The 27,106-nt window shown below is 43.2% G+C and overlaps 3 protein-coding genes across 13 annotated transcripts in view; 2 read left to right on the top strand and 1 right to left on the bottom strand.

The window, feature by feature from the left end:
• The first annotated feature begins 1,461 nt into the window (after positions 1–1,461).
• Positions 1,462–12,090, top strand: hnrnpub (heterogeneous nuclear ribonucleoprotein Ub). Its single transcript, XM_085771014.1, has 14 exons — positions 1,462–2,067; positions 3,509–3,623; positions 5,858–5,937; positions 6,080–6,219; positions 6,632–6,731; positions 7,214–7,326; positions 7,438–7,701; positions 8,459–8,578; positions 8,670–8,798; positions 8,904–9,072; positions 9,194–9,472; positions 10,297–10,568; positions 10,677–10,814; positions 11,268–12,090. Exons 1-14 carry the CDS (start codon positions 1,608–1,610, stop codon positions 11,316–11,318), a joined length of 2,430 nt encoding a protein of 809 aa, XP_085627140.1. The 5' UTR covers positions 1,462–1,607; the 3' UTR covers positions 11,319–12,090.
• A 4,373-nt stretch (positions 12,091–16,463) lies between these two features.
• On the bottom strand, positions 16,464–18,792 carry lft1 (lefty1). The gene is made up of 4 exons (XM_085770523.1): positions 18,390–18,792; positions 17,916–18,162; positions 17,558–17,797; positions 16,464–17,166 (listed from the first exon to the last, which is right to left on the bottom strand). The coding sequence occupies exons 1-4, from the start codon at positions 18,652–18,654 to the stop codon at positions 16,842–16,844; spliced, it is 1,077 nt and encodes a 358-aa protein (XP_085626649.1). The 5' UTR covers positions 18,655–18,792; the 3' UTR covers positions 16,464–16,841.
• Positions 18,793–24,985: 6,193 nt separating this feature from the next.
• cdc42bpab (CDC42 binding protein kinase alpha (DMPK-like) b) overlaps positions 24,986–27,106 on the top strand; it is a 90,745-nt gene continuing 88,624 nt past the window's right edge. For 10 of the 11 annotated variants that reach the window (XM_085770788.1, XM_085770780.1, XM_085770789.1 and 7 more), the window contains exon 1: positions 25,277–26,658. In XM_085770788.1, coding sequence (XP_085626914.1) covers positions 26,481–26,658 — 178 coding nt within the window. In that variant the 5' untranslated portion in view covers positions 25,277–26,480. Of the gene's footprint in view, positions 26,659–27,106 lie in introns of all 11 variants that reach the window. The other variant, XM_085770786.1, reaches the window with a different exon arrangement.

Genomic DNA, 27,106 nt, shown 5'->3' with positions numbered 1-27,106 from the left:
GACTTCTAAATGCCATTGTAGCACTAGAGGGGGTCACACTGACAGGGATAGTTGAGAAAAAATGGTAGCTATCAAGGTTTTTTTTTATTTTTTTTTATCAAGGAGAGGTTTTTCCTCTAGATTTGAACTATGCAGAACAGGGGAGTATCAGATGTATAAATGATAACAGGGAAGACTGAATTAAAAAATAGATTAAAGGGCTACTCCAGCAAGTGTTGCGCCCCCATGGCACTGACTTAGTCACAAGAGATAGCCTAGGTTAAAAAAACAGCATGATCAACACTGATGCAGCAGAGGTCATCATACTCTGCTTGGAGCATGTACAGTACATCCAACTCAGGGGCCTGTACATTTAATGACATCATCGTGGTTATCAGATGACATTACACAACTGCTTTCAAGATGAGAGCTGGGGGGTGCAAACTGTCAGATTGGACCGATTATAAAGAGAGCCTATGAAAAAAAGATATGATGTTCTTTAGTTATGAATGTGGCATAACCCTGGCAGACCAAGTAGCTTAGTCATCAGCCACTCTCTATGAGAAACGTAGGTTATATTTAAGTGTTTTGAGGGGAAGAAACGCTTAACCGAACAAACAATTTTCATATAGTTCAAATGAGCTGTAATGAGATATGGGTTTTAGAAAACTTTATTGATCCCCAAGGGGAAACTGCTTTGCCACGCAATAAAAACACAAACATCCACTTAACAAACAATACAAACAAGGTGACTAGAATAACTGAACCTATTGACTTGGTAGGATATTAGATGATGGCATAGGCTGGTCTTACAAGCACTCTGCCTATTTGTTATATTATATTTTATATAGGCCTAGCCATTTTATTATGTAGCCTAGCTATGGGTTGTTCTTTTTATTCTTGTGTTGATATTGTCACTGTAGCTACATGTTGCTGCTGCTGCACTGTAGCTAATTTCCCAGTTTGGGATTAATAAAGTCTATCTATCTATCTATCTATCTATCTATCTATCTATCTATCTATCTATCTATCTAAATTACAGCTCAACAGTTCTGTCAGAGTAGTTGGGCTATCCTACTTTACAAATGTATTGTAGCCTACAGTCTATGATTGTAGCCTACATTACGGTAGCCTAAACTCCTCCGTGCTAGAAGCGGGGCACCTCACACACATTTAAATTCCAACTAAAATAGTCCACTGGTAAATATGTCACGCTATGAATACACCTTTTAAAAGCGAGTATGAATTTATTGCATAAATATAGTAATGTGTTGCTTGGTCTTTGAGCGCACAGTTTTTTTTGCATATTGTCCTACTTTCTCCACAACAACGCTCTCTTCCCTTGGCGGCTTGTTTTGTCATTACAGCAGCGACAGATGGCCGGCGCGCTGCTACATAACCACGCTGCGCTGCTCTCTGGGTAATTACGGGAGACGACGTCATCGTCCTCCTCCCCCACACACCGCGGTCTCCGCACAGCTCTTCTGCCGGTGAAGCATTGGTCGGTCAGCGGGTGCCATTTGGCGCAGTATTGAGAGCCACATCCGTTAACAAAGAGCGTCCAGTAATTTATTTATCGTCGTGTTTTGTTCATTTTATTTAATCCGTTTTGCCGTCAAACATTCACCATGAGCTCAATCAACGTCAAAAAGCTGAAAGTCAACGAGCTGAAGGACGAGCTGAAAAAGCGTAATCTCTCGGACAAGGGGCTGAAGGCCGAGCTGATGGACCGCCTGCAGGCCGCGCTGGACGAGGAGGCCCTCGGCGGAGACTCCCCGCTGGACCAAGAAGCCGCAGCGGACGAGGGTTTCGGGCAGGCCGCCGACCATGAGGGTATGGGGGAAGAAGAAGAGGGCGACGGCCCGGTAGAAGAAAGCATGGAGGCCAACGAGGAAGAGGAGGAGGAGGAGGAAGAAGAGCCGGAGAATGGGGGCGACGGCGGCGGCGTTGCCGAGGACGAAGAAATGGGTGACGGTGAGGAGGAAGCGGAGGAAGACGACGAGATGGACCCCATGCTCAAGGGAGATGTGGACGACATGGAGAAAATAGAAACAGAGGACGGTGAGCCCGGGGACCAGGCTGCAGAGGGTGAGTCGGTGAATTGGTTATTGGAGAAAAAAAAATTGTGATTGGCTGGATGGACTGTGGCTGGCTGTCGGTTTTCTGCTAATAGCGTTAGCGTTAATGCTACCACCACGGCGGGCGGGAGGGAGGGAGCCGGCTGGGGAGGAGAGGGCTAGGTCTGACTGCGTTACCGCACAACAGAGCAGAGCGTCCATGTTGAGATAGACAGCGTGACCTCACCTCAGCGTTAGCCGGCAAGCTAACGACGATAGCATCGGGCGATAGCGGTTAGCCAACGATATCCGTTTAGTAGCGTTAAACGTCGGTAGCTGCACTCCATAAAAATATCACATTTAGCATTAGTTCGTCGATTACGTTAGCTCCAGTAGCCAGGCGATATGTGTGGTGAATTAGCTCGACGTTTAGCTCAGGCTGGCTTTTCGTTTCGCTTTGGCTAGCATGTTAGCTCGCCGGCTAACGTCAGTTTCTTTGTGTCTGTGGTGCAGTGCTAACTCGCTAGTCCGTTTAACTAGTTCAGTGGTTTCCCATATTGAAATTTGAAATGGTAGAGATGGACAACGAAATTCACTTTGTTTATAATCCATATAAATGTTATTACGATATCAAGTATGTTTAAATAGACCAATGCAATGATTAAAGTACACATTATTGTCCTGGCTGTGCTCAATGGACAGTTTTTTTTTATAACAATAATTTGGATGTGAAATCAGCTTTCAGACTTAGCTGGACTACATGTCCCCACGTAGGATGACTTGCACTACAGTGCATAGGTCCAAATATATATTTGACACCAATAGGATCGGGACCACTTGAACTAGCTAAGTAAACTGTGCGGAAGTCTGCGGGACAGGCGCTGGACTGCTTGTTTAGCTAGCACGTGGTTAGTTTGTCCTTGGGTTGAGTAGAAAGTGTCATCTTGTTTTGATCAGTACAGAATATAGATTTACAATTATTCGCCACTTACGTAATTTGGGGTAAGACATGGGGGGGAGGGTCACTTTAGGTCTAAGTAGGTTTCCACATGTCCTTGCATGATGCATTTGCCCCAGACAACAGTAGACTTGTCCTCTTTAATGAAATAGACTTATATCTGACTCTTATTGACAACAGTTTATTCTAAGGCCCTTTATCGCAGGGTTAATGTCCCGTTATATTGCAGAGACTTGTTTTTCCAGCCCCAGCAAATACTGTTTACAGTTTTAATTTGGACCAGCTTACATTGTAATTACCACCTGGTCATTAGAGCTGTTACAATATATGAAATATGATTGTATTGTTTAAGTGTAACCATGAGGTGTTGCCTCAGTCATATTTAATATTGATGATTATGGTCGACACAATGTAAATAATGAACGGGCTTTGTGGGCCAGAACCCCACTGCCAGTCCGACCTCTCTCTCACAAAAAGGAGCACCTCATGCTATATCTTTGTTCTATTTTCAAAGGGGATGCGGACAAAGACACGAATGCTGATCAGAAGAATAAGAAGGGTGTTAAGAGACGCCGGGAGGAACATGGAAGGGGCTACTTTGAATTTATTGAAGAGAACAAATACAGCTGGTAAGGATGGGACAGAGCAAAAATGGCCTTCAGCATCCCTGAAGCGCCATCCATAGCTTTGTTGAACTGTATTGGCTTTAAGTGCCAATGCACATAACTAGCAAGAGGAAAACCCTCATTTAAAGTATTATACTATTTATTAACCTTACTTTCACACACATGTTTTGAGGGTCATCCCTGAGTACCTAAAGAGCCTTACCATTTACCTTTTACAGTGCCCACTCACATTGTGTCTTTAATGGACTGCATTCTGTAGCAGAAGTGCATCTATCAAGTCTCTGTGAACTTTTCACATCTGTTCCTTCTGCCACTTACTGCTTTGGAAAGCCAGTTGTGTCCTCAAGGTGAATCGAGACTGCTCAAAGAGAACCCAGAAGACAGTAGCAGATGTTCACTTTTGAATGGTGGGTGGGGGAGGAGTAGCTGAGAGGAGTGGGAGGAAGGGTCCACTGCTGCAAGGTAGAACACAAGGATGTAGCTCAACACAAGAGTGTTTGGAACGTCCACGGAGGAGTTCGCTCTCGACCGTCCATCGTTTTACCTCGCAATGGTCCTTTTATTTTTATATTTTTTTGGGTTTACTTTTTGTGTTTTTAATTTTTGTTTTTGTTTGTTTTTTCACTGGTTGTATGACGTCAAAATGCTATTTCTGTCTCATGTGTCATGTCTTGTGTGTGTGTGTCTTATCATGGTGTGACAGTACGAATGTGTGTATTTGCAAGGCTGCTTTCTACCCCTGCGCAGGTGACATCATGCATGGTGTGCATGGGTGTTTGTGAGCGTGTGCGTACATGTACCTACTTCTCGGTCAGTGTTTTGTTTTCATTGCGTTGTTAACACATTGTAAGAATCAACAGGGAGAAAATAGAAGTGCTTTTTGGGGACATTTTAAACTTTGGGAAAAGTCTGGTTCTCTTCAAATGTTAGAAATATTAGAACAGGCATGGACAACCTATTCTACAACGGGACGGTGTGGCTGCAGCTTTTGTTTCCAACCAAGCAGCAGCACACCAGACTTGACTCATTTATCCAACTGATCTCAGTCAAACTGTGTGCTCTTGGTTGGTTGGAACAAAAACCTTTGTAGAATAGGTTGCCCATGCCTGTATTAGAACATGATACTGTTCTACAAGTAGGTTTCTTGGTTTTGCCCCCCCGCCTCCAATATTATATCAGATGTTTGTTTTTTTTTGTTTTTGGTTTGCACTGGCAAGGGTCCATTCATTTCTAATTGAAAGTCCAGTCTTCTACTCCACCCATTATGACCCCCTCCCCCCAATAAAACAAGCACCCCACCCTAGATGAAACAACAGACTCCTGGGCAGCCAATGTGTGGGCTGCGGTCACCATATGCTCCAACTCAGTGTGTTTTCCAGAGCCTCCCCTGCAGCAGTCATTTGCACAGCGAGGTTGTCTGAGGACAAGTATGATAAGTATCTCTGTACTCGGGGAGGTGTTAACACTGCTACAGACAAATGAACTCTTAATTGTTTGTTCTTCATAAGTAATAATGACTCTACTGGACTCAGTAGAGTAATAGTATATCATTTCATAAGGTGGAGCGATACTTAAGTGTCAGTTGAAATGTTCCTTCTTTACACTGTTTCCTCTAGTTTCTCAAACTTCCCACAAGAGATTTAGGGTCAAAATCTGAAACTACGGAGTTGGTAAGTTGCTGTAGTTCTCAGTACACTGTGACTGCGCATTTTAAGTTTGGTAACAACTTGTACTGCATAGTAACATAGTTGAACAGAACAGTGTGAGCCAGTCGTGACCTTTTCATTTAGAATTCCACACATAGGAAGTTAAATATAACTATACCCACTATTAATGTGACTGACCCCCACAGCAGTCCAGCAGGACATAAACACACTGACCTGACAGGGGTGACATCCAATTTGAATTTTTTTATTTTTTTATTATTATATTTTTGGGGGGTCACTTTCACCTGTGGGAGGTGCCCAGGTGCTTTCTTTCCATCTATCTTTCACATTGTAGATTTCGCTGGATACTGCAAGGTAAGTGTTTTCTGTCAAGGCCCACAATACAGCAAAAGGTTTGGAGGCTCGCTTGCCCAGTTTACTGTTTCTATTGTGTTTTGTTTTCCCCTAGTCTGTCTCTCCACTTCTCTCCCCCAATATTTTTCAGGAAGTGCTACCCAAGGCATCTAAATGTTCCATGCAGCCACATAAACATGTGAATCATCTAACTGACTGGTTGGTGTCTCTTTTCAGGGCCTCTTTTAAGTCTCCTGTGCCCCCTCTGGAGGAAGAGGATGAGGAGTTTGATGACACAAAAGTCTGCCTGGATACCTGTAAGTTTCCCCGCACTGATATTTCCCCCTAGGTTCAACATGCATTTGCAAATCACATGGGATGATGGTTAAAGGTGACCATCGTTGACATTTAACTGTGACAGGGATTTATTTGCATGAATTTTATCTTTGTGTGTTCCAGACAACTGCGACCTGCACTTTAAGGTGTCACGTGACCGTTTCAGCGCCTCATCTCTCACAATGGAGAGTTTTGCTTACCTCTGGTCCGGAGGCAAGGCCACCTATGGAGTCGACAAAGGCAAAGCCTGCTTTGAGATGAAGGTAATTTCTAATGTATTTATTTTGTATAAGGGCCGTGTACAATATTAAACATAAACGTTACCATTTAGCGAAGAGCTCCGTTCCATCTGCAGTCGCTTGGCAAATCACATGGAAAAACATAACATAAAACTCAAATGATACAACAGTACGTCAGATCTCAAACACAAGCAACACAAATGCATTACGCAGATTCAGAGCAGTATTAGAGTCAAGTTTTTTAGAAAAGTCTTCAGTTTCATTTTAAAGCTGCATTTTTAAATGTCCAGAGACAGGTAGGTTGGACTGCATCTGAAAGAATTAGCCTATTCCCACTCTGCTGCAATTACTACATGGCCATTACTACTGAAATGAACAGGCACTTTTCAGTCAGTGAAATGAGTCCAACATCCTGTTTATGTCTTTTTGTCAACAGATTACAGAAAAGATTCCTGTGAAGCACATTTCCAGCAAGAACATGGAGATCCATGATGTGCAGGTTGGCTGGTCCCTGTCCACCGGCACACTGCTTCTGGGTCAGTTCCTTAACACTTGCTTCACTGCTAAATATTGTACAGTATCTTTCCATAGCCGCAGGCACTTTGCCAGTCACATGTGATGCACAGAAAACTGTGTATGTGTAAGGATTTAAACTTAGTTGTGTTGAGACAATGCTGTGACCTATTTGCTATAATGAATGCTATATTATTCAAGTTACAGTGCAGTATTTGACACCTACAAAAAGGCAAACCTTTTAATTAAACCAAGTACAACACACTGCACAGTTGATCCAAATGACTGTCTCAGCAGCTCCCTCTAGTGGTCTGTGAGCAGGATGACGGTTTAATATAAAATGGCTCCAGCTCTAGCTGCATCATAGTAATGGTGGCTGGCCTGCTGCCAACATGGATGATTCAGACACCAGTTACTGAGGCTCCGTGTCTTAATTCAGAAATATGATGCCCTCTGTTTGATGTCACTTAATGATGAATCAATATTTTCTGCGACGGATGTTCAGGGGAGGAGGAGCATTCTTACGCCTACTCTGGGAAAGCCAAGAAGACCACCAACTGTGTGACCGAGGACTTTGGAGAAACCTATGAAGAGAATGATGTCATCTGCTGCCTTATTGTAAGACATGACCGATCATGTGTTAATTGACCAAGTGTGACATTTTCTCATTTCGTAACCCATTCTTGTCACAAAAATGAAGAACTTTTCCGTTGTGTTGTCATTGCTCAGGACTTTGAGGGTGAGGAAGTGGTGTTGTCCTTCTCCAAGAACGGTGCGGAACCCGTGGTCGCCTTCCAGTTCAGCAAGGAGAGCCTGAACGGCCAGGCCCTCTTCCCCCACGTCATCTGCCACAACTGTGCCGTGGAGTTCAACTTCGGTCAGATGGAGACTCCGTATTTCCCTCAGCCTGAGGGCTACGACTTCCTGCAGCAGATCCCTGTAGGCGACCGTGTCCGAGGGCTGAAGGGGCCACAGACCAAGGCCGACTGTGAGGCAAGTATAGACTGTGTTTTCTCTTCTCTTTAGCCACGTTTTGAAAATACATTTTGTCATTGGTTTCAGTGGTGAGGTGGTGTTTTTGTTGTTGTTTTATTTTATTTGTGAGGGGTTTTTGTTTTTTAACAAACATACACATCACACACAGAAAAAAAACAGAAATCAAATCGCTCATTTAAGCAGGCATGAGTCAACTAAAGGACATGACATAAAAATGTAAAGTTCTAAAGACCTTTCAGAAAGTAAATAACTGAAGATGTCTTAACCTGCTAGGTTCATAGTTAAGTTTGCAAGCAAAGCAAGACAAAACAAACAAATAAAATAAATATATATATATATACACACACATACACACATACATTCTGTCATTGGTTTCAGTGGTGAGGGTGTTTTAAAGGTTACGCTTAGATAGTGATGGGAATAACAGCACTACTTTTTTCAGTAACTAAGTTATGACACAAAATAATACACACAAAGTGAGTGTTATCTACACATTTTCTTCAGTCCATCAAATAGTCGGCCTGAGTTGGATTGTTCCAGATAAACAGGAGGTTAGGGATGGAAGTCCAAGTAATTGACATGTTTGAGCATTTATTAAAAAAACGCAATAGTTATTTTCCTGGCAATTAGTTACTTTTATAATGTAGTAATTCAGTGACTAACTTTTTGGGGAAAGTAACTATAACTAACTACTTTCAAAAGTAACGTGCCCAACACCGAGTTTTAATTCTCTCTTTGTCTTTGTTTTACATAGATCATCGTGATGGTGGGTCTGCCAGGCTCAGGGAAGACCACGTGGGTGAAGAACCATGTCCAGGAGAACCCTGGGAAATACTACATCCTGGGCAGTGACACCATTGTGGACAAGATGATGGTCAGTACCGACAACAGCTGTTTGGCAGCACGTGACTCACAGTTGTTGTCCCACAGAGAAGTCATGCAACTTATCCTGTCATTAAACACAGATCAACAGCCTGAAGCGCCAGTCAAAGGACATCACAAAGCTGACCGCCATTTCCCAGCGTGCACCTCTCTTCTTGGGAAAGTTCATTGAGATCGCCGCCCGCAAGAAGAGGAACTACATCTTGGACCATGTGAGTGGTTTAGTATGAATCTGATCACTACCTTTGACATACGATATAGGTAATGACTGTATTATAAATCCCAGTGTAACTGAGCATCGTTGTCCTCTTCTCCAGACCAACCTGTCCGCCCCGGGCCAGAAGAGGAAGATGTGTCTGTTCGCTGGCTTCCAGCGAAAGGCCGTGGTGGTCTGCCCCTCTGACGACGACTACAAGGAGAGAGTCCAGAAGAAGGTGGAGAGTGACGGCAAAGAAGTGCCTGAGCACGCTGTCCTCAAAATGAAAGGTGAGAAAGAGGCTTGAGTGTGTATATATACATGTACTACTACATTGCTCAATCCTCTGCTGGGTATCTTGTAGTATTTCTTCTCTTTGTGCGTCCCTCATCATGTTCCTGTTTGTTCCAGGCTTCTACTCTCTGCCTGAGGAGGGAGAGAGCTTCAGCGAGATCATCTACGGCGAGCTGCAGAAGGAGGAGGCCGCCAAGCTGCTGGAACAATACAAAGAGGAGAGCAAGACCGCTCTGCCCGCCGAAAAGAAGCCCAACCAGGGAAGCACAACACCAAAACGAGGCGGCGGCCTGCGCGGTGGCGGCCGGGGAGGCAAGAACCAGTTTGGTCGCGGCGGCCCAGGACAGAGGGGCGGCGGCCGTGGAGGTTTCCAGAACAGAGGCGGCTTCAGAGGAGGTAGGGTTGTTTTTTAGGGATGTGATTAATACTGTTTTAACCTTTCTCTGGTGTTCGTTTTCAGGTTTTAAATGCATAAAAGTACCACATAAATTTGTTTATAGCATCAAGGCTTTTTGACTTTGTCAGGAACCTCAATTTAAACAAAATAAAACAAAACAAAAATTCCACAAAATTCTAAAATGCTCTGGTTAAATTTATGACATTTGTGGTGTTCGGGTCAATTTTGACCTGGTTATAACGGTAAGAACAATAATGAGAGTTAAAACTGAAATGTATAACTGATGTCTGTTGCCACACAGTACTATGTGCTGGCACTATGCTGTGCCGAAAGCAAATTCTGCCGACTTGTTGTGCAGTCCTTAATAAATGAATTGAATAAGTGCAAAACCAACATTTTCATGGATAAGGAAGCATAACAATGTGACCAAGAGATGAGAAACAAATGGGAGGATGAATAATTGTTTTAGTGTGTTTTACAGCTGGTTTAAGACTTGAATCAAAACCCCAACACCATAGATGGTAGCAGAAAGCTGACCAGAGGAAGGTTCAGTTGAAGTCAAGGGGTATACTGACAAAAAAGCCCACACCAAAAAATATTAAAACCACGATTTTCATGGATAGGAAGTCTAACAATGTAACCAAGAGAAGAAAAACAAATTGGATGGCGGGAAAAATGTTTTTTGTGTATTTTACAGCTTATTTAAAACACGGGTCAAAACTGACTCAAACACCATAGATGGTAGCAGAAAGCTAACACAAGACGAAGGTTAAATGTTGTGAAATGGTTAAAACTCATTCATCTCAACTTGATGTGTTTGTAGCTCCTGGTCCCCGCGGCGGCTTCAATCGTCCACCTCGTGGCTTCCTGCCTCCCCCTGCCTTCAGAGGAGGCTTCCCCAACCGTGGTAACTTCAACCGGGGCGGTGGCCCCCTCCCCAGCCTGGGCGGCTCCCCCAGGGGCGGGCCCATGAGGGGCAACATGGGACCCAGAGGACCCATGAACAGGGGCGGCCCAATGAACAGAGGAGGCAACATGAACAGAGGCGGCGGAGGCGGAATGAACCGCGGTGGAAACAGGGGACACCCCAACCAGGTGGGTGTAACTATGACAACACACATCACCGGAGCTGCCACATGGTTATATAAACAGTTAATGCATGCTCAGTATGTTAATGCTCTTCCCCCTCTGCTCCCTCCACAGTTCCAGCAGAGAGGTGGTAACCGTGGCAACTTTGGCAACAAGAACGGCAACTTCGGCAACAACAGGAACAGCGGAAACTTTGGCAACAGGAACGGCATGGACAAGGCCCAGGCTTTCAACCAGAGCTGGCAGCAAGGGGTCAGTGTCTCTGCCGTTCACACACTGCTTTACATTAATGATGGAGCTCCGCATTGAATCATTTTACTTACAAATATAGAAAACTGTACCGATCCTATGAATATTTTCCCACAAGTGACTGAAAGTTAAAGATGACATTATCTTTTTCATATCTTCAAGGTTTATTTCATTCAGAGATCTATAGGTTGATTATGTAGCTGTTACTATACAAGCTATGAGTGGAACAATGAATGAATCCAGCATCCTTTACTGCTGTGACCAGATATCAGCACTTGTTGCTATGGTTAACACAGAAAATCTGACCAAGCAACGGCAAATTAAAATGACCAGATGTAGACATTGTTTCAAGATTTATAATGAGTATGTGTTGCCCCGGGAACAGCTCTGAAACGCAGCATGTCGTCAGTAATGTTTACACACAATAAACCTTGTGTCTGTTGTGTCTCCGTGCAGTTCTGGAACCAGAAGCCGTGGAGCCAGCAGTATCAGCCCGGATATTACTAAAACACTTGTTCTAAAGGACTGGTGGCCGACAGAGACCCACCGCTTGCCACGGAACATCCCTCCACCCCGCTGTTTCATTGGTTTTTGTTTTGTTTTTTTCTCTTACTTCATATTTTTCATTTCCTAGAACCCATTTTTATTAATCTAAAACCCCACCAACTTACTACCGAGACAAAAGCGATATGGAGCAACATACATTCCACACCAGAGAGGAGACCAGGCAAACAGGAGTGTAATTGAAGCTTTATATATATCTATACACATAAACGTGGGTTCAGTCTCATTCAATCATCTGTTCATTTTTTTTTGTTGTATATTTTATTATCTTTTTTCACCAATTTTAAATGACGTGCTTTTAAAACAAATCTGTTTGTAATATCAGGAACCAGAAACATTTTGCCTGCCCGGCAGATGTTTAAGAAAGATTTTTTTTTCAGGGTTGTGCATTTTATCTGTGTGATTTAGTTTTTGCTTTTTTTTTATTGCAAATTGTAAATATTTGTCTTTTTTTTTGTTTTGTTTTGTTTTTTGCATAGCTTGTATGAGAAGTTTATGAAACGGTAATGATTGAACGGAACCTTGGCTTCTTAGCGAGGAGGATGGTAGCTGATATATTGTTAGACTGTACGTGTCAATAGAGTCCACTGTCAAACAGTTGAAACTGAAGCAGCAGATAAATTACAGCAAGTTTTTGTCTTTTGTTCCCACTATCAAACCTGTAACCCAAACTCCATAGACCTACAATAAACAACTCGTTGGCTTTTTTACATTCTTCCTGGCTTATGACTTTTGATTCAATTCAAAGGTGCGTAAAAGACCTTTGAATGGGCGATGGCCTCGTTTGCTACTTCAAACAATAAGGACATCAGCCCACCTACAAGCCCCAGTTGACTGCTCATTAGGGAAGTATTCATCAGAGTGCCCTGTCTTTGATGTGTCATTTCAAGTCTTTTAATCTATTAACATGCACATTGTTTTGAAAAAGTATTTTGGCCGAGCCATTTCTAAGGATCGAAGTAAGCCATCTTTAGTTCTATGTTATGCCTTTTTAATTCATTTGTTAATTTATATTAAAATTAGAGCACTGACTACGCTTTGATTCTCAGGAGGGAGTGTGCGTCCCTAGATTATCAATGGTTCCTTTAGTGCGGTAGACTTCTGAGAAACATCTGGCATTGATCAGTCCAGCTTAAAAGCCACAACAGCATTGTTTTGTTTTTCTTCTTTTTACGTGTATACTTAAACGATTTTAGATGAACACGACTATTTGAAATTTTTTGAACAAATCGATGACGCTAGCTCAGCACAAAGTGGTTTTGGAAAGAGATGGGACGGTTGCTCATTTTCACCAGCAAACCTAAAGGGCTACACAGTGTCACGACATATCCACACAACCCCCGCAGTTCATAGAGGACCTTTTTCAAACAGATGAAAAAGCAGCTTGAGTTAACCTCTTTTTTTCCAACTTTAAGGCATTATCCCATTTTTTTCAAAGCACTCCAGAGTTCATGGTGGTGACTGTGTGGCCCAGCAATAATGGCAGCTCATTCAAACAGCTCATGCCTGCGTCCCGGCTCAGGACGCCAAGATTCGTGTTTGTACACTGGAACGACACCAGAGCTGGAAACAAAAACAATTAGAGTAGATTGGATCAGACTTAATTCGGAGGTGTGTGTCCATTTTCTAACTGCCCTTGTTGATATTTAATAAACATGTAAATACGTCACCACTATTTCAACCATGCACGAATGTTCATGAATTAAAACTGACTTTGAGTAATAACTGTATTGTGATTAAGAAAGTGTTAGTTTGCCAGAGTACTGCTGTGTGATGAATTGTTGATTCTATTTAAACGTCTGGAGAGTTTGTGCCCTCCTGTTTTATTGTACTGGATACATAAATCTAGCAGAATGCAAGCTTTGAGTTTACAGTATAATCTATAATACTACAGACTCTATATTTTTATCGCTTTATGTTGCAGGTTGTATATCAGGTCTTTTATTATTAAACCAACAGTGCAAAAGCTTTGAGACTTTTTGAGATTTGTTGTCTTTTCTATCTGATGGTTTTTTGATATTTGTGTTTAAGAATTTGGGGATTGTATTTTCTTTTTAATTTGTCTCAACTCTATTAAAGTTAAAGAAGCTGGTATACAGTGGCTTTGTGATTTGTTACAGCGGTTTATAATGTTAGTGACGGTGGATCAAAGTAGATTTAATGAGGCTTTTTGACACTGATCAGTAGCAAGAGACCCTTTGATGTCAAAGAGAAACCACATCTCTACAAATCAGTATAAATAATAATGCATAAACAGTACAAAATATTTTCTTTTAATATTTACCCCTTTAAATTATGCATTTTTCCCTTTCTCCTTTACCCAGGCTCTGTCATGTTGCATGGGGGTTATGTTGCCTTCATTGTTGAGCTTGTTCTTCTGCTTAAAAGCAAATCTTAATTCTAGGTTTCAAATCTTAATTCCAGGTTTTCCTCCAGTGTTTGGTTCCACCTGACAAAGCTTTAAACACAGTAATCCAGTAGCTCTCAAACTTATTATGTGAAGGACCATGAACTGTGTCAAATTAGATAACAGGCTCCCATCTGAGGAGAGTTTTGCTTGCTTACATAAGATTCCCATCTTTGCCCTGGATCCCACTTTGTGGATCACTATCGTTGCAGCATTATCTGAGCCAGTATGTTAGCTAGTAGCTCAAACAGTGGTACACAGCTGTTACTGTAATACAAGCAGAGCTGACCCAAGACATAAGCAATCTAAGCACCTGTTTAGGGCCCCTTGACCAGTAGGGGGCCCACAAGAGCAATTATTAATGGTAAATGTGGCTATGGTCATGTAACACAAATAACAGGCGTTAGGGTTAGAGTGTTTGGTCTGAAACACGGGTCAGTCAGTCACTCTGCTCTGCTGTAAGCCGAGGAGAAAACTTTCCTTGTATCCTACAACCTTTATCCAATGAGGAGAGAGAACGGCATAAAGGGGCGGTCCTCTCTGTGTGTGCAGCCAAGGGATGCGCGTGAATGTGGTGACGTAGGGACGAGGGCGGGGACTGCTAACTCCATCGGCTGACAAGAATTTAGCCAAAACGACCGGATCGCTTACTTCTGCTTTAAACATTTAAGTGAGTACCTGCCACTGCTATTTATAAACAAACCCTGTTAACTGATACCAATGCCAATGTGAACAATGTCTGTCAATTGCATGATAATCATGGAAACAAGCTGTTCACATTGACATTTTTATTTGTAATATAAATGTGGAAATGGAAAAAAAGGAAAGAAAATTGTCTAATCAACCAAAACGTTTTGCGACCCCCTTGCAGTACCTCTGCGGACCCACTGGGGGTCGCGGACCCCCTGTTGAAGACCTCTGCCCTAGCTAGTAATAGAGGACCCCGAAATCAATGGACCCCATGGAGGTTTGTACAGTAGAGTACAAGGCTGCAGACCCACGACGTCCTGGCTTCCCCTTTGCCGCCTTCCCCACAAAGCTGCCATTGGTGAAGCATCTGGCCAGCTGTGGCCGCAGCTGCACAGTCTTGCTTGTCTCAGCCTGGAGGCCTCCCTCACTGCTCCCACCCTGCTCTGAAGAACAGTAGCACATTCAGCTGTTCTCAGAGGAAATGTTCATGTATCTATGATCAGCCCCTTAGTGTCACAGTGTTGACTCACTCACTGCTGACTCCTCCAGATACAGGTGTACTTTCCTGAATACAAATCTCCTAGATAGACAGACAGACAGATAGACAGACAGACAGACAGACCGACAGACAGATAGATAGATAGATAGATAGATAGATAGATAGATAGATAGATAGATAGATAGATAGATAGATAGATAGATAGATAGATAGATAGATAGATAGATAGAGTCAAACACCCACCAGTCCTATCTGAGGATAATATGTGAGCCTGAGCCTCTGAATCCCACAATGACAAATGGCCGCTCATAGATGAATCTCTGTCATTACGTACATTGGCCATAATCAATCAACCCATATGCTTCCCAGTCAATTACCTCATACAATACGTAGGTGTTATTTCTACTTTCCTACTTATTTTAAGGTGCTGATAAATCATCCATTCACTTGTTTGAAATTTCACTGAAAAATACTGCGTTCCTCTTTCTCTACCATCGTTTACACATCAAGCTGTTCTGTATAAAAAGGAAACAAAAGAGGACGACATAGATAGGTAGATAGATAGATAGATAGATAGATAGATAGATAGATAGATAGATAGATAGATAGATAGATAGATAGATAGATAGATAGATAGATAGATAGATAGATAGATAGATAGTTATCTCGAAGGAAATTCAGTTTCTTAGCTGCACAATCAGTCATCAACAAATCAGTCAATACAAATAATGCATAGAGAGTAAAATCATTAAGAATGTATAGTTTAAGTAATAGGTGATAAATAGTAAATAATAAAATTGAGAATGACAATAAATAGCCAATGATACTGGGGTAAAAAAGTAAAATGCAGAGTGGAAAGTGCAAAGTGCATATACAGGAAAGGGGAGGGTGGGGGGGTGGTGATGCACTTTTTTTAAAGGCTCTGCATGAGTTAAGTAAATGAGCAGTATGCATGGCCTTTTTGACATTCATGCTTCCTGACAGCACCACCTGCAACCCCTCCATACTCATACCTCCTGCTGCTGCTGCTGCTGCTGCTGCTGCTGGAGGTGTATGCATGGGAATCCACTTCCCTCCTCCCAGACAGACAGCTGCCTGTCTGTGGCAGGGCAGCACGTTTACCTCCGTCAGCAGCATATTAGTGAATGAGGCCCCCCACTCAGACAGCAAACAGCGCGTTAGGTATTGACCCTGATTAGCAACGTTTGGCCCGGTCTAAGCCTGATGTAAACACACAAGGAGCCTTAATGTGGATTGACTTCATGTTTCTCCGTATGTGGCCGTGTAGCTCCTTCCCACTGCAAATAAATCGCCGCCAGTCGTTGTCAATGACAGCGTGGCCTCATTGCGACAAGTGTTATAAGTCATTAGGCAAATTATTTGCTCTGCTTCACTATTTTCTATGTGTAAATAAAGAGGGGAAGGCAGCTGTATGTAAACTACGTATGAATGGGCCCAGACAGATAGAAGGGAGGAGGGACGCCAGGGAAACTTTATGTGAAACAAAATATTTTATTTTTCAAACATAAACTCATTCATATTATGTACAGCTTGAAAATATAACACATCAGACAGAATTTGAATGACTGCTGCAGATTAGACACAACTCATACAAATTCAAAATAAAAAAAGATCAAATTTACAAGTTATATAAAAAAAAGTGCTTGTGGAAGGAGCAGGAGTTTGATGGCAGCGGCTCTGCCTGTTGTTTGGGAAACTCCTGGTAAATGTCCATTTAAATAGGAAGTACTAGACGTGTTGCTGAAAACCATTAAATATATCAACACCCCAATGAAAAGACACCGTAGTTTCCCATAACACCTGGTGGCAGTCGGCGATTATAGGACCGCTACAGCTGTTTTCCGTGACTTCATACTACGGACAAGTTGTCCATTGTGCACGCACACCTCTCGACGATCATGTTGGGGAACTCGGCCACTTCGATCTCGGTGTAGTCGCCCTTCTTCACCAGGTACATGATGGGCAGGGGGGCGCTCTCGGACACGGTGCACCTCCGCTCGCCGTAGCCGTAGTTGCGCTTGGGCTGCTTGCAGCCTCCGGTGCACCTGAAGGCCTGGTAACCGGCCGGCTCGATGATCCAGTACTGCGTCCAGGTGAGCGCGCGGAAGTTGATGAAATACTGTTCCCTGCAGCAGGTGTCTTTGTTCTGGTTGAGGTCGCAGTCGCCACGGGAACTGAGGAGGAAAACGATGAGGAAATTTAGATGACATGTTTCAGGAAAGGAGGAGGCTGTGGGGGGGGGGGGGACATGAATTCGGAGGCCCCAGAATATCTTAGCTACACCCCTGTCTGACAAACTTTCACATTATAACACTTCTTTTTTCCAAAGGTAAATAAACTGTACTCTCTTCAGTGACATTGACTTCGGATATAAAACACTGATATGTGACTAACACCTAAATAAAGTGGATGTGCTCTTTCTCTAACCAACTAACGCCCCTGTGCCACTCTACAACCACTCTACTAATGAATGCAAATGGTGACAGGTAAGACACAAAAAAGGAGGATATGGGCTAATTGTCACACTGATACAATATCCTGTATATCAAAAGCTCGCGCCCTTACCCGTACTCTTCGAGGTTGAGTGTGTAGAGGATGAGCTCGGGCTTTCCCAAGGTGTTGTCCGTCTGCTCCTGGGTGGTAAAGTGGACACTCTTGGCCATCTCTGCCGCGTAGCTGCCAGGTCTCTCGCCCTCGATCCACACCTCCAGGTGCATAGGTGTCTTCTGCTGCGTCTTGGACCAATAGTGCACCGCCTGGGTCACATCAAAGCTCTTCCAGCCGGTCTCGTGAATGGGGATCAACCTGTGAAACACGAAAGATAAGGACGATTAATTAAAGGAGGATGAGAATTGCAATTGAATTATGGTTAAGATAACCCACTGTCGCCTCTCTCTGACTGTATGAGGAAATGGTCCATTACCTGGAGTCGACCAGCGATGTCCTGTTGGATCCGTTGGGCAGCACCTCCACCCAGTAGATGCTGACCCGGGCGTTCCCCACGGCCCGGTGGCTCTTCTTCTCCACGGCGAAGCGCTTGTGGTAGTTGACCCGCTGGTAGAGCTTCAGCTCCGCCATGGTCACCTCGCTGTTATCCGGGATCCTCCCCTCCATGTCGAACACCATGCGATACCGAGTGGTGTCAGAGTACACATACTCCCCGGAGATATCTAAAGCACAAAGCAAATCAGAGGTTTGAGTTGACTTTCTTTCTCGAGGATCTTTAAATGTTGGTGTTTTTCTAAAGGGAATCTGGTGCGTAAAGCTGCTTTTGCGCACTGACACACAATTACGCAACGTGTACTTCAAAGTGTCAAAGCTATTTTCACATCAATTCCTACAAATTACATGTTATATGTATTCAAAAAAAAAAAATAGAGAGAGAGAGCATCTTTACCTGCATTACCGGGGATTCCTCTCAGGATGCCCGCCAGGCTGGGCAGAGATCTGCGTCTCCTGCTGTGGTGCATCTTCAGCATGGACAAGTACTTGTTTCTAATATGCGCCGGGACAACCAGGTTCTCCAGATCCCGTTTGTGGATTTTGGGAACTTCATCCAAGCCCAGCTTCTCCAGCAGCGCGTCCTTCATATCCTGATGCGTAAAAGCCTTGGCGAGACCCAGGAGAGCGGTGCACAGGACACAAGCGCGGAGGAAATCCATGATTAGAGAGTCACCTTAGTAGCAGAAGTCACCCAGAGATAGACAGTGTCCCGCCGACACTTCACTGGCCCCTTATATTGCTGCGGCCCTCCCAGTCGTTCGCACTTTGTCGATGGGGGCAGGGACCCTTATCAGAACAAAGGTGCGACAATTCAGCCCCATCCTAAACAGGATATCTAAGTGGCCATACTTCAAACAGCAACAATTAGACTCGAGTGCCATCCGTATTGTGGAGGTGTAATTTCACCATAGTTCCACTAAAAACTATGCTTCATGTTGGTGGCCTCTGTTTCCATGTGATGCCACAGTGAGCATCTGAGATCTGCTTCTTTATGGGCTGAATAAATCAGAGGATTAATTAATTAATTCATGGTTTCTTTATGTACTTTATGTATTTAGAAAATTGCTTAACCATATATAAAAGTAAAATAGGTATAAGGTGGTTTGAATGCTATTTTTGAGATCCTCTCTGATCAAAAATGATTTTAGGGAAACTAAAAAATCAACCATCAGATTTTCTGACAGAAGTGTCAAATATAAACATTTTCATATCAGCATTTCAGAAACCCATTTGTCCCACCCTATTTTCTAATACATCAGACTGTCTCTGAGGAGTCTGTGAATGCATATTAGTATCTGTCTGTATATATTTAGCTGCATGAACCAAGAGTTTTATTTGTCTTGACACTTTTATTTCTTCAGATTTAGATGGTTTTCCAGGGATGGTGTTCACTGCTGCTACACATGCGCTCCAGACAGACATCTCTTGACCCTGTGAACCTGAAGTGCCCTCTCCTCAGTAGCACCCTTGTCTACACACACACACCCCACACTCTGATGTGTACATTCCTCTGGACGATGTCAGTCTGGCAACAGTCTGTCACACAGTGGGCTTATTTCTGCCCCGCTGGGCTGGAGAGCCATTTTTTTTGTGTGTGTGTGTCCAGTAAAAGGTATAGAGGATCAGGACTAAAAAACCTGCATGCCATCCTGTCTGTTCAGCACGGTACAAGTGTATGAACAGGGGGTCGAGGAGGAAGTGGAGCAGAGATCTGCAGGGAGGAGGAGGAGGGGGTCAGAGGATTAGATGTTTATTCCGAGCCCTGTCACCCATTCTTGGCCCTCTCCAGCAGATTAAAATTATTAGCCAAACAGACAGTTAATCCGAGGGCCGGGGGGGCCGGCGTGGATGTGGATTGGGGCAGGCTCTTCACAGGTTGGTGATTATCTGATTCCATTGCGAGGATTTGCCTTGCCTTTTTTGTCACACAAACATTAGAAGAGGGCTGCTCTCACTGGCTGCCCACAAGGCCCTGCCTGGGGTTGTGTATTGGGCTGTGTTTGCTTAGAGATGTCAGACAGACTGAAGGGACACACAGGAAGAGCAAATGACAGATGACTGCCAGACCCTGCTCGCTCCGGCCGCTGCCTGCAGCTCACAAACAAACAGACAAATTATTAATTAGTGCCGGAGACCCGAGGCCACACCATCACATCCCTGTACAGTGCAAAACACAGATTGTAGCACTGACAGATCTCTCACCACGGCATGAAAAATATAGTTATGTATAGCCTTCACTTGTTAGTTATAGGCCACTGCACATTTAATATATCTATATTTTTTTAAAGATATCATGCTGTTGCTGTTGTTTTCATTTTTGCAGGTTTTTAATTCAACTCTTACAACTGAGTTATTCACTAAACGCATCTGCCTTGTATTTATTTCTGCAATTTCTTTATGTTTATGATTTATTATTACAGATTTTCAAATGGTTAATATATTATGACAAAATGAAGTTGTTTTCATCGTTAATTTTGTTAGAATTAGTTTGTATGATGAGTACAGCAATTAATGAAACACTAATAAACAGGGAAATAGTCAGAGTTAACCTAAATCTGTCTGTTGTTCCCCCTACAGACAATGAAAAGGGATCCAGGAGCAGGAAATCACATTTATATTTAACTTATGTAACATGAATGTAGGTGTTGTTTTTTTTTACCACTGATAAGTAAGTCAACATTTGTGCACAATTTATAACAAGAAATCATTTTTTTCTTCAGTTTCGTCCTCTACTCAGACTCATTTTCAAAGCTGACCCTGACCCAACATCCACAGCTCTATCAGATTGTCTGATGTCAGAAGAATCATCGTTGCAGACATGTAAATTCAGGGCTCAGCTATTGTCCAGTCCAGCCAGAGGCCTGTTCTCCACAGCCTCAAACACATCGGCCCGCGCTGCCCTCCTGGCCTCACATTACAACCCCTAATTCGGGAAATTAAGATGCCCTTTGTGTGATATTTCTCAGTCTTTCTTCCTTCCCATTGCCAATCAAAGCCAAGTTGCTTAGTTCAAAGCCACATCTGATGCCTCTAGGTGCCATTTCTTTTCAATCAAAGGCCAACAAGCTCCCACAATCAACAACACAGGTGTTAATTAACATCCAAGCCATTTGCATTCAAAAGCAGTCCAATTTATAGGTCATTCCCTTCCATTTGTGAAACATGAAATCCCCTTTGCTTGGAGAAACTGCTGTTTGTAGAGGGCCGACTTCAAATGCCCACGGGAGACAGAAGAGCTGCTGTGGAGTTGCTGTGTTTTCCGCGAGGTTTGCACATCATATCACAGCATCTCATTACAGACGTCTCCCTGGGAGCGAGGCGGAGCTGCTGCCTGCTCCACAAAGTCAATATTGAACTTGTGTTGGTGGGCACTGTAAATTCCTCATTATTCACATAGCCGTATTGTCAGCAACTTCCTGATCTAACTATTGCCTGCTTGAGCCTAACATCAAATATTTGGTGGAATGAGCTGCTCTACTTTGCACCTTAATGACCCATACAAGCCTCTTTTGTGTGCGTGCGTGTGTGTATGTGTGTGTGTGTGCTGGGCTCCAAACCATACAGAGTGAGTCTGGATCAGATCCATCGAGCCTGCCTGCCAATAATCATTGATCAGTCTGTCAGAAGGTGAAAGCGCTAGACCTGTGCAAGGACAACACAATTATTGCTCAATGGCCTCCATGTGTAGACAAAGTACAGGACAGTCTAATTGCATTTCACACATAATGACAGGCCAATCAGCCCAGAGACGAGAGAGTTAAATCCCAGCAGTGTAGACTTAACCAAATAGGATCAGACATGATTAGATAGGACTAACAATAAATATTTTTGATCAACTAATTAATGGACAGGGGAGATTTTTTTTTTTTTTTTGGTGTGCAGGGTATTGGAACGTGATTTTTTGAATGAAAGCCCAAAACAATATAGGCTGCAGCAGAAGCTCAGTGGGCCATGATGTATGATCATTTCTGTGACTGAGAAATTAAAGGAGAGATCTGAGAGTCTCCATCCACAGAGCCTTCATATGGATGTGTTAGCTCTCTTCACTACCATCATCACAACTTAAGTAAGCCAACCTGAGTGCGTGGTGACCCAGCTCCTTACTTACACTCTTTATGTTGGCTTTCCCTCTGAACTGTCAGGTCTGTATATAGAGTTGAATGAAGCTGCAGTTACCTACAGAAACATCAGATTTTATAGAACAGTTGTGGGAAGGCCATGTCTACAGCAGAGGGCGCTATTGTAGTGTTATTCAGGCAGCTGGTACTATAAACAGGAACATCCACCCTAAACAAAAGTATTTCTACTGAAATTCTGTGCCAGTGAAATCACACTTGTATTGAATTAACGGTCGTCTTCCCAAACCAGAAACCACTGTCGGGACTTGAATCAATGATACCGTCATTTCACAATCATCTTCTGAGATTTACATCCACTGAATTTGTATCACGTGTATTACTTGGTATCTGTTTTGCATCTTTTTTTCCATTTGTGTTTCATTTAATCACTTTTTTAAAATGTTGTTTCTATTTTAATGCACTTCTTTTCCCCTTTTATTGTGTTTTAATGTATTTCAATGCATATTTTCACTTCATTTAAAAGATTCTGCATTTTAAACAATACAAATATGTGTAGTTTGTTGTACATTTTATTTTACATATATAAAGTGTGTGTTGGAAGTCCCCCTGTTGTCAGTCAAAACAGATACTGAATCCCATCTACTACTGTCATGATAATCAACAATTATCACTGATATTGATCACCTATATTTATTAAGTGGGTATTATCCCAGTCCGGATTTATAAGTCAAAATGTTAAAATATATAATTGTATACAATATATTTCAATCAGCTGTGTGGCAATAGATGTGATTAGCCATTTTTACACACTCAGGATGACTGACATCTCAAAACAGTTAATGATTCAAGAAGTGTCAGAGTGGGGGAGGGCAGAGACGATAATAGATCAGTAATATAAATAATATATATGTATGTAGATGTAGCATTTAGTCCCATTTCTCCTTGCAATTTCAATTCATGCATTTTTAATTCATGAACCGTTAGGCCTCCAAATCACACAACTGTTAAGCCTTTTGGATTTTATCTTGGTTAGGTAAGTGAAATATTATGTCTTATACTTGTTCACAATTGTGATTGAGCAAAAGCAAATAAAAAACATGTTCAGCAGTGAAAAACTTTGCTGCTCTGTGATAAGGTGACCTGGTTCTGCTTAGCCACACATGGGACAGACATGGAGTCATAAATGTTGGGAAACCGAGAAAGAGCAGAGACACTTTTTGCTTTTTACTGGTGTTGTTATGTTGTTACGTGCTGTTGCTCACACACTTTTACACACAGGATATTTCCAAACCCAGCACAATCAATCATCTCATGGTGGTTACACATCGTAGAATATATATGTATGTAGTCATGTCCTGGTTCTGATAAACACTCATGCCAACACAGTATGCTTCGAATTACATCTTGGTCAGCATCAAAATCTATTTTATTGGACACATCTTGCATGCTAAGTCGTTCTGTGTGTTCTCATCTCATCACAGTATCTCTTTGTGCCTTTTCTTCTCCCTGGCACGGGAAAGGACTGCAGCGAGAAGCCATTTGAATATTTTCTGAACTATACAGGCATTTTATGTAATGTTGGCCTGTACTGGTTTGCAGTGCAGACACACACAAGGTTCCTATATCTCTGGCTTATACCCCCTAAGATCCAGCTCTGTGCTATGAGGGCTGTTAATCATTAACAGATGTACTCTGAGCAGCGATAGGAGCCACACGCTTCAAAAGGACGGGACATTTCCAAACAAGAGATGATAATGAGTTCAAAGTGACACAATGTTAAACTACACAAAGCAACAAACATGAGTGTTTTAGCTATTGAATACTTGGATTTTTATTGTTGCATATCACTTTTGACATACTGCTCCTATAATGAGGTAGGCCTATGTAATTACATTGGATGCTTATAGGCTACATAAAAGATAATGTTAGACAGTAAGGTAAGATAAAAAAAAAAGGAACTCTCAGCAAAACAGACAATAAGTAATGGCTTGGTTGACTGAGGACCATCTATGTGACTCAGCTACTGTATGGATCTGTTTAATTCTGATGTACAGACCTGTGCCTGTGAAAGTCTGACTCGGTCTTTCTGTGGGAATTCAACAGACATCAGAGTCATCAGAAAACCCTGTTCTAGCCTACAGGCTGGTCTATAGTTAGTCTGCCCTTAGCTTCAAGCCTCTCTTGGACAAGCCTGACACACTTAGATGCTGTGACCCTGCAATCAAAAGGCCCAAAGAGATTTTTTTTCTTTTTTTGGTTTTATTTAAGGTGCTCCATATTTCTGATGCTGTCTGAGAAGATCTGATGCAATTCATTAGATGCAGTCAGCCATCAGTGCAGACATGTGGGCTATGCAGTGCCATTATTACAAAAATAGACACGTTTCATGAGTCACTTGGAGCCAGACTACCATAACCTGCCACAATATGTCGGAATTTGCAAGTTTATTCATTTGCATCGGCGCATGGCACGGGGAAACAAAGTCAAGGTTGTGTGAATGTGGTCCACTGCAACAGCCACCACCACCACCAGCAACACCAGCACACCAGCTCTCAGCACAGGTTCCTCCTGACGCACACCGTCCTCTGTTCTCCAGTGTTTGGCAGCCAGTTAAAGGGACAGCACTCATTGTTATTCCAGTCTGGAGAAAATATGTCCTCCCCGCACCACGCCACCAGCAGACCGACAGACAGCCCGCAGTTTCCATTCACAATATTGACAGCCCCCACCACCACCACCACCATCATCATGACCAACCACACGCCCCCTCCTCCCTCCGCACAGCAGATGCTGTGACGGGCGCCATGATGATGATCTGGGATTTTGCCTGCAGCAGCAACCGGAAATACTACAACGCATGAAGATTGGCCGCTGGCTGTGAGGGGAGCCGGCCGGTTCACAGGGAAGCACGGCAAAGATGGCGGCTGTGTGGATTCAGGACTTTGCGCATGCGTGAAACTTGGAAAATATCCATAATATTTTGTAGACATTCGACCTTTGCCGTCGTCGCAACATACTTTGTCGAAGTCATTGCATTTATCGTTAGGTATAAAAGCTGTAACTGAATTCACAAAGGTCTATAAGTGCTTTTTATTCAACGTGTGGTGGCAGCGTCGCGAGCTAGGGGTCCATTTGTAACTCATTCATATTTTACGGCCGAGCCCTACTTCCCACAATTCAGCGCGACGTTACGGACAGCGCTGTCTACTTGCTTGTCTCCGCTATGGAAAAGTCTCTGGCTGCAAGCTGCTGGTAGCTTTGACTGTGCAGACACGGCAAGAAGCGACCGACCGGCGGCGGAGGCAGGCAACGCTAAGGAAAGGACAGAGAGGGGGGGGAATTTAGGCTGTGTCCCGTATTTGGACTAAGGAAGACCAGACTACAGCTTTTTCCTTTTGACATGAAGCGAGATCCTGCTGTAACCTTCAACAAGGACCCGCGTTTCTAACGGCTAACTTAGAGGGGGCTGTTCTGTTGGAACTCTCGAACTAACCGTCGTTCTGAACTGTGAAGAAACTAAAAAGACATTCGGTTCCTGGGACGAAGAATGGGATTTAAAGAACATATCTGCCAGCTCTGAGTTGGGAAAACAAGGAGATATTTTCCATTTGGATGAAAAAAATACCCACGCCGTCGAAACGAGCCGAATTCGGTTAAGCTGCGTTGACACTGTGTGCGTTATATATCAACTCTTTAGGGGGGAAAAGGGGGGAATGATGGCATTTAGGGACGGAGAAAAGTAGCGTTAACGTTAGCTCCGCTGGCTAGCTCCACAGCTAACCTAGCAGGCTGCTAACTAAGCCTGTCGCCCTGCCATTCCTGGAGCAGAGGAGGGGCGCTGGGGCTTTGTAGCATTGCAGATCTGCCTTGCATTTTTTTTGGGGTTGCTGCAAGAATGGAGAATCCCATAGATCAGCCACAACAACTCAGGGGGATCTGCTGAACCGCATCGACTCGATTTTTTTTTTTTTTTTTCATTTTTCCCCCAAACACAGTGGAAAACCAGAAAGTTCCAGCCAACGGTGGGGGGGATTTCATCAAATTCAGCCGGCCCAGGGCAAACCAGGGTCTGTAATTGTGACTACTTCTTTTCTTATGCACCCTGTGGGGATAGGTATTATAACATGGGGAAGTGCTACATGTCTCATCCTCATCCTAGATACTGGATCTCGGGAGGGCGGTCATGAATAGGTCGGTTTTGATGTGGAATTAGCTCCGGTTTTTTTTGCCATCTTATTCAAAGTTTGGTTATTTTTTTTCCGAGACGTTATTCAAGGTGAGAAAACTTCTACACAGGCCCCTCTGCGCTAACTAACAGGCCGAGGAGGTGTTTGCTCACCCCCTCCTCCTCCTCCTCCCTTCACCTCCTCCATCATCATTACTTCAAAAACCAACAAGCCGGAATAATGTCGGGAGAGGTGCGTTTGAAGAAGCTGGAGAAGCTGATCCTGGACGGGCCGGTTCACTCCAATGGCCAGTGTCTGAGTGTGGAAACCCTGCTGGATATCCTGGTCTGCCTCTACGATGAGTGCAACAACTCCCCGCTCAGGAGAGAGAAAAACATCCTGGAGTTTTTGGATTGGGGTAAGGAAGCTTTTCTAAATTGTATTATTATTAGTTTAATAATTTATTTCCTCTTGTTTGGCCTGTGCATTCAGCCTCCCTGTCTTTTAGGTAAGATGATAGGCTATAAGGCTCATAATGTTGGTGGTGCAGTGGCCCTCCCTTCCCCATCACATTCCTTTTATAGTAGTAGTGGGGCTCTGCTGGCCTGCTCTCTTCTCACTCAAAAACCCTCCCTAAAAACTAAAAGCAAGGGCCACTTTATTCCTGTGTAATTAAATGTGTTTTATGTGTTTTGGAAAAGCATGTTACATGGCACCATGCTGGGGTTACAAGACACACAACAGAGGACAAAAACAGATAAGTTGTAAACAATTAAAAACAAGTGGTACAAAGTTGACAGTGAGGGGGAGAAACCATATATGCAGATGGCAATAACTAGTAACTTTTAGTGGGGAAGATCTTAAGC

This window comes from Trachurus japonicus, chromosome 24 (assembly GCF_045865225.1).
Source record: "Trachurus japonicus isolate A0001 chromosome 24, Traja_1.0".
NCBI lineage: Eukaryota > Metazoa > Chordata > Actinopteri > Carangiformes > Carangidae > Trachurus > Trachurus japonicus.
The sequence above is the reverse complement of the archived record's forward strand: the minus strand, read 5'-3'. Positions and strand labels throughout refer to the sequence as shown.

Bases quoted from the DNA above. Each gene is read 5' to 3' on its own strand.
- hnrnpub (XM_085771014.1), top strand. From the start codon at position 1,608: ATGAGCTCAATCAACGTCAAAAAGCTGAAAGTCAACGAGCTGAAGGAC. The intron at 6,220-6,631 runs GTAATTTCTAAT...TTTTGTCAACAG, and splicing joins AAGCCTGCTTTGAGATGAAG to ATTACAGAAAAGATTCCTGT. The intron at 8,799-8,903 runs GTGAGTGGTTTA...CCTCTTCTCCAG, and splicing joins GGAACTACATCTTGGACCAT to ACCAACCTGTCCGCCCCGGG.
- lft1 (XM_085770523.1), bottom strand. From the start codon at position 18,654: ATGGATTTCCTCCGCGCTTGTGTCCTGTGCACCGCTCTCCTGGGTCTC. The intron at 18,163-18,389 runs GTAAAGATGCTC...TTTGTGCTTTAG, and splicing joins AGGAATCCCCGGTAATGCAG to ATATCTCCGGGGAGTATGTG. The intron at 17,798-17,915 runs GTAATGGACCAT...CGTGTTTCACAG, and splicing joins ACATCGCTGGTCGACTCCAG to GTTGATCCCCATTCACGAGA.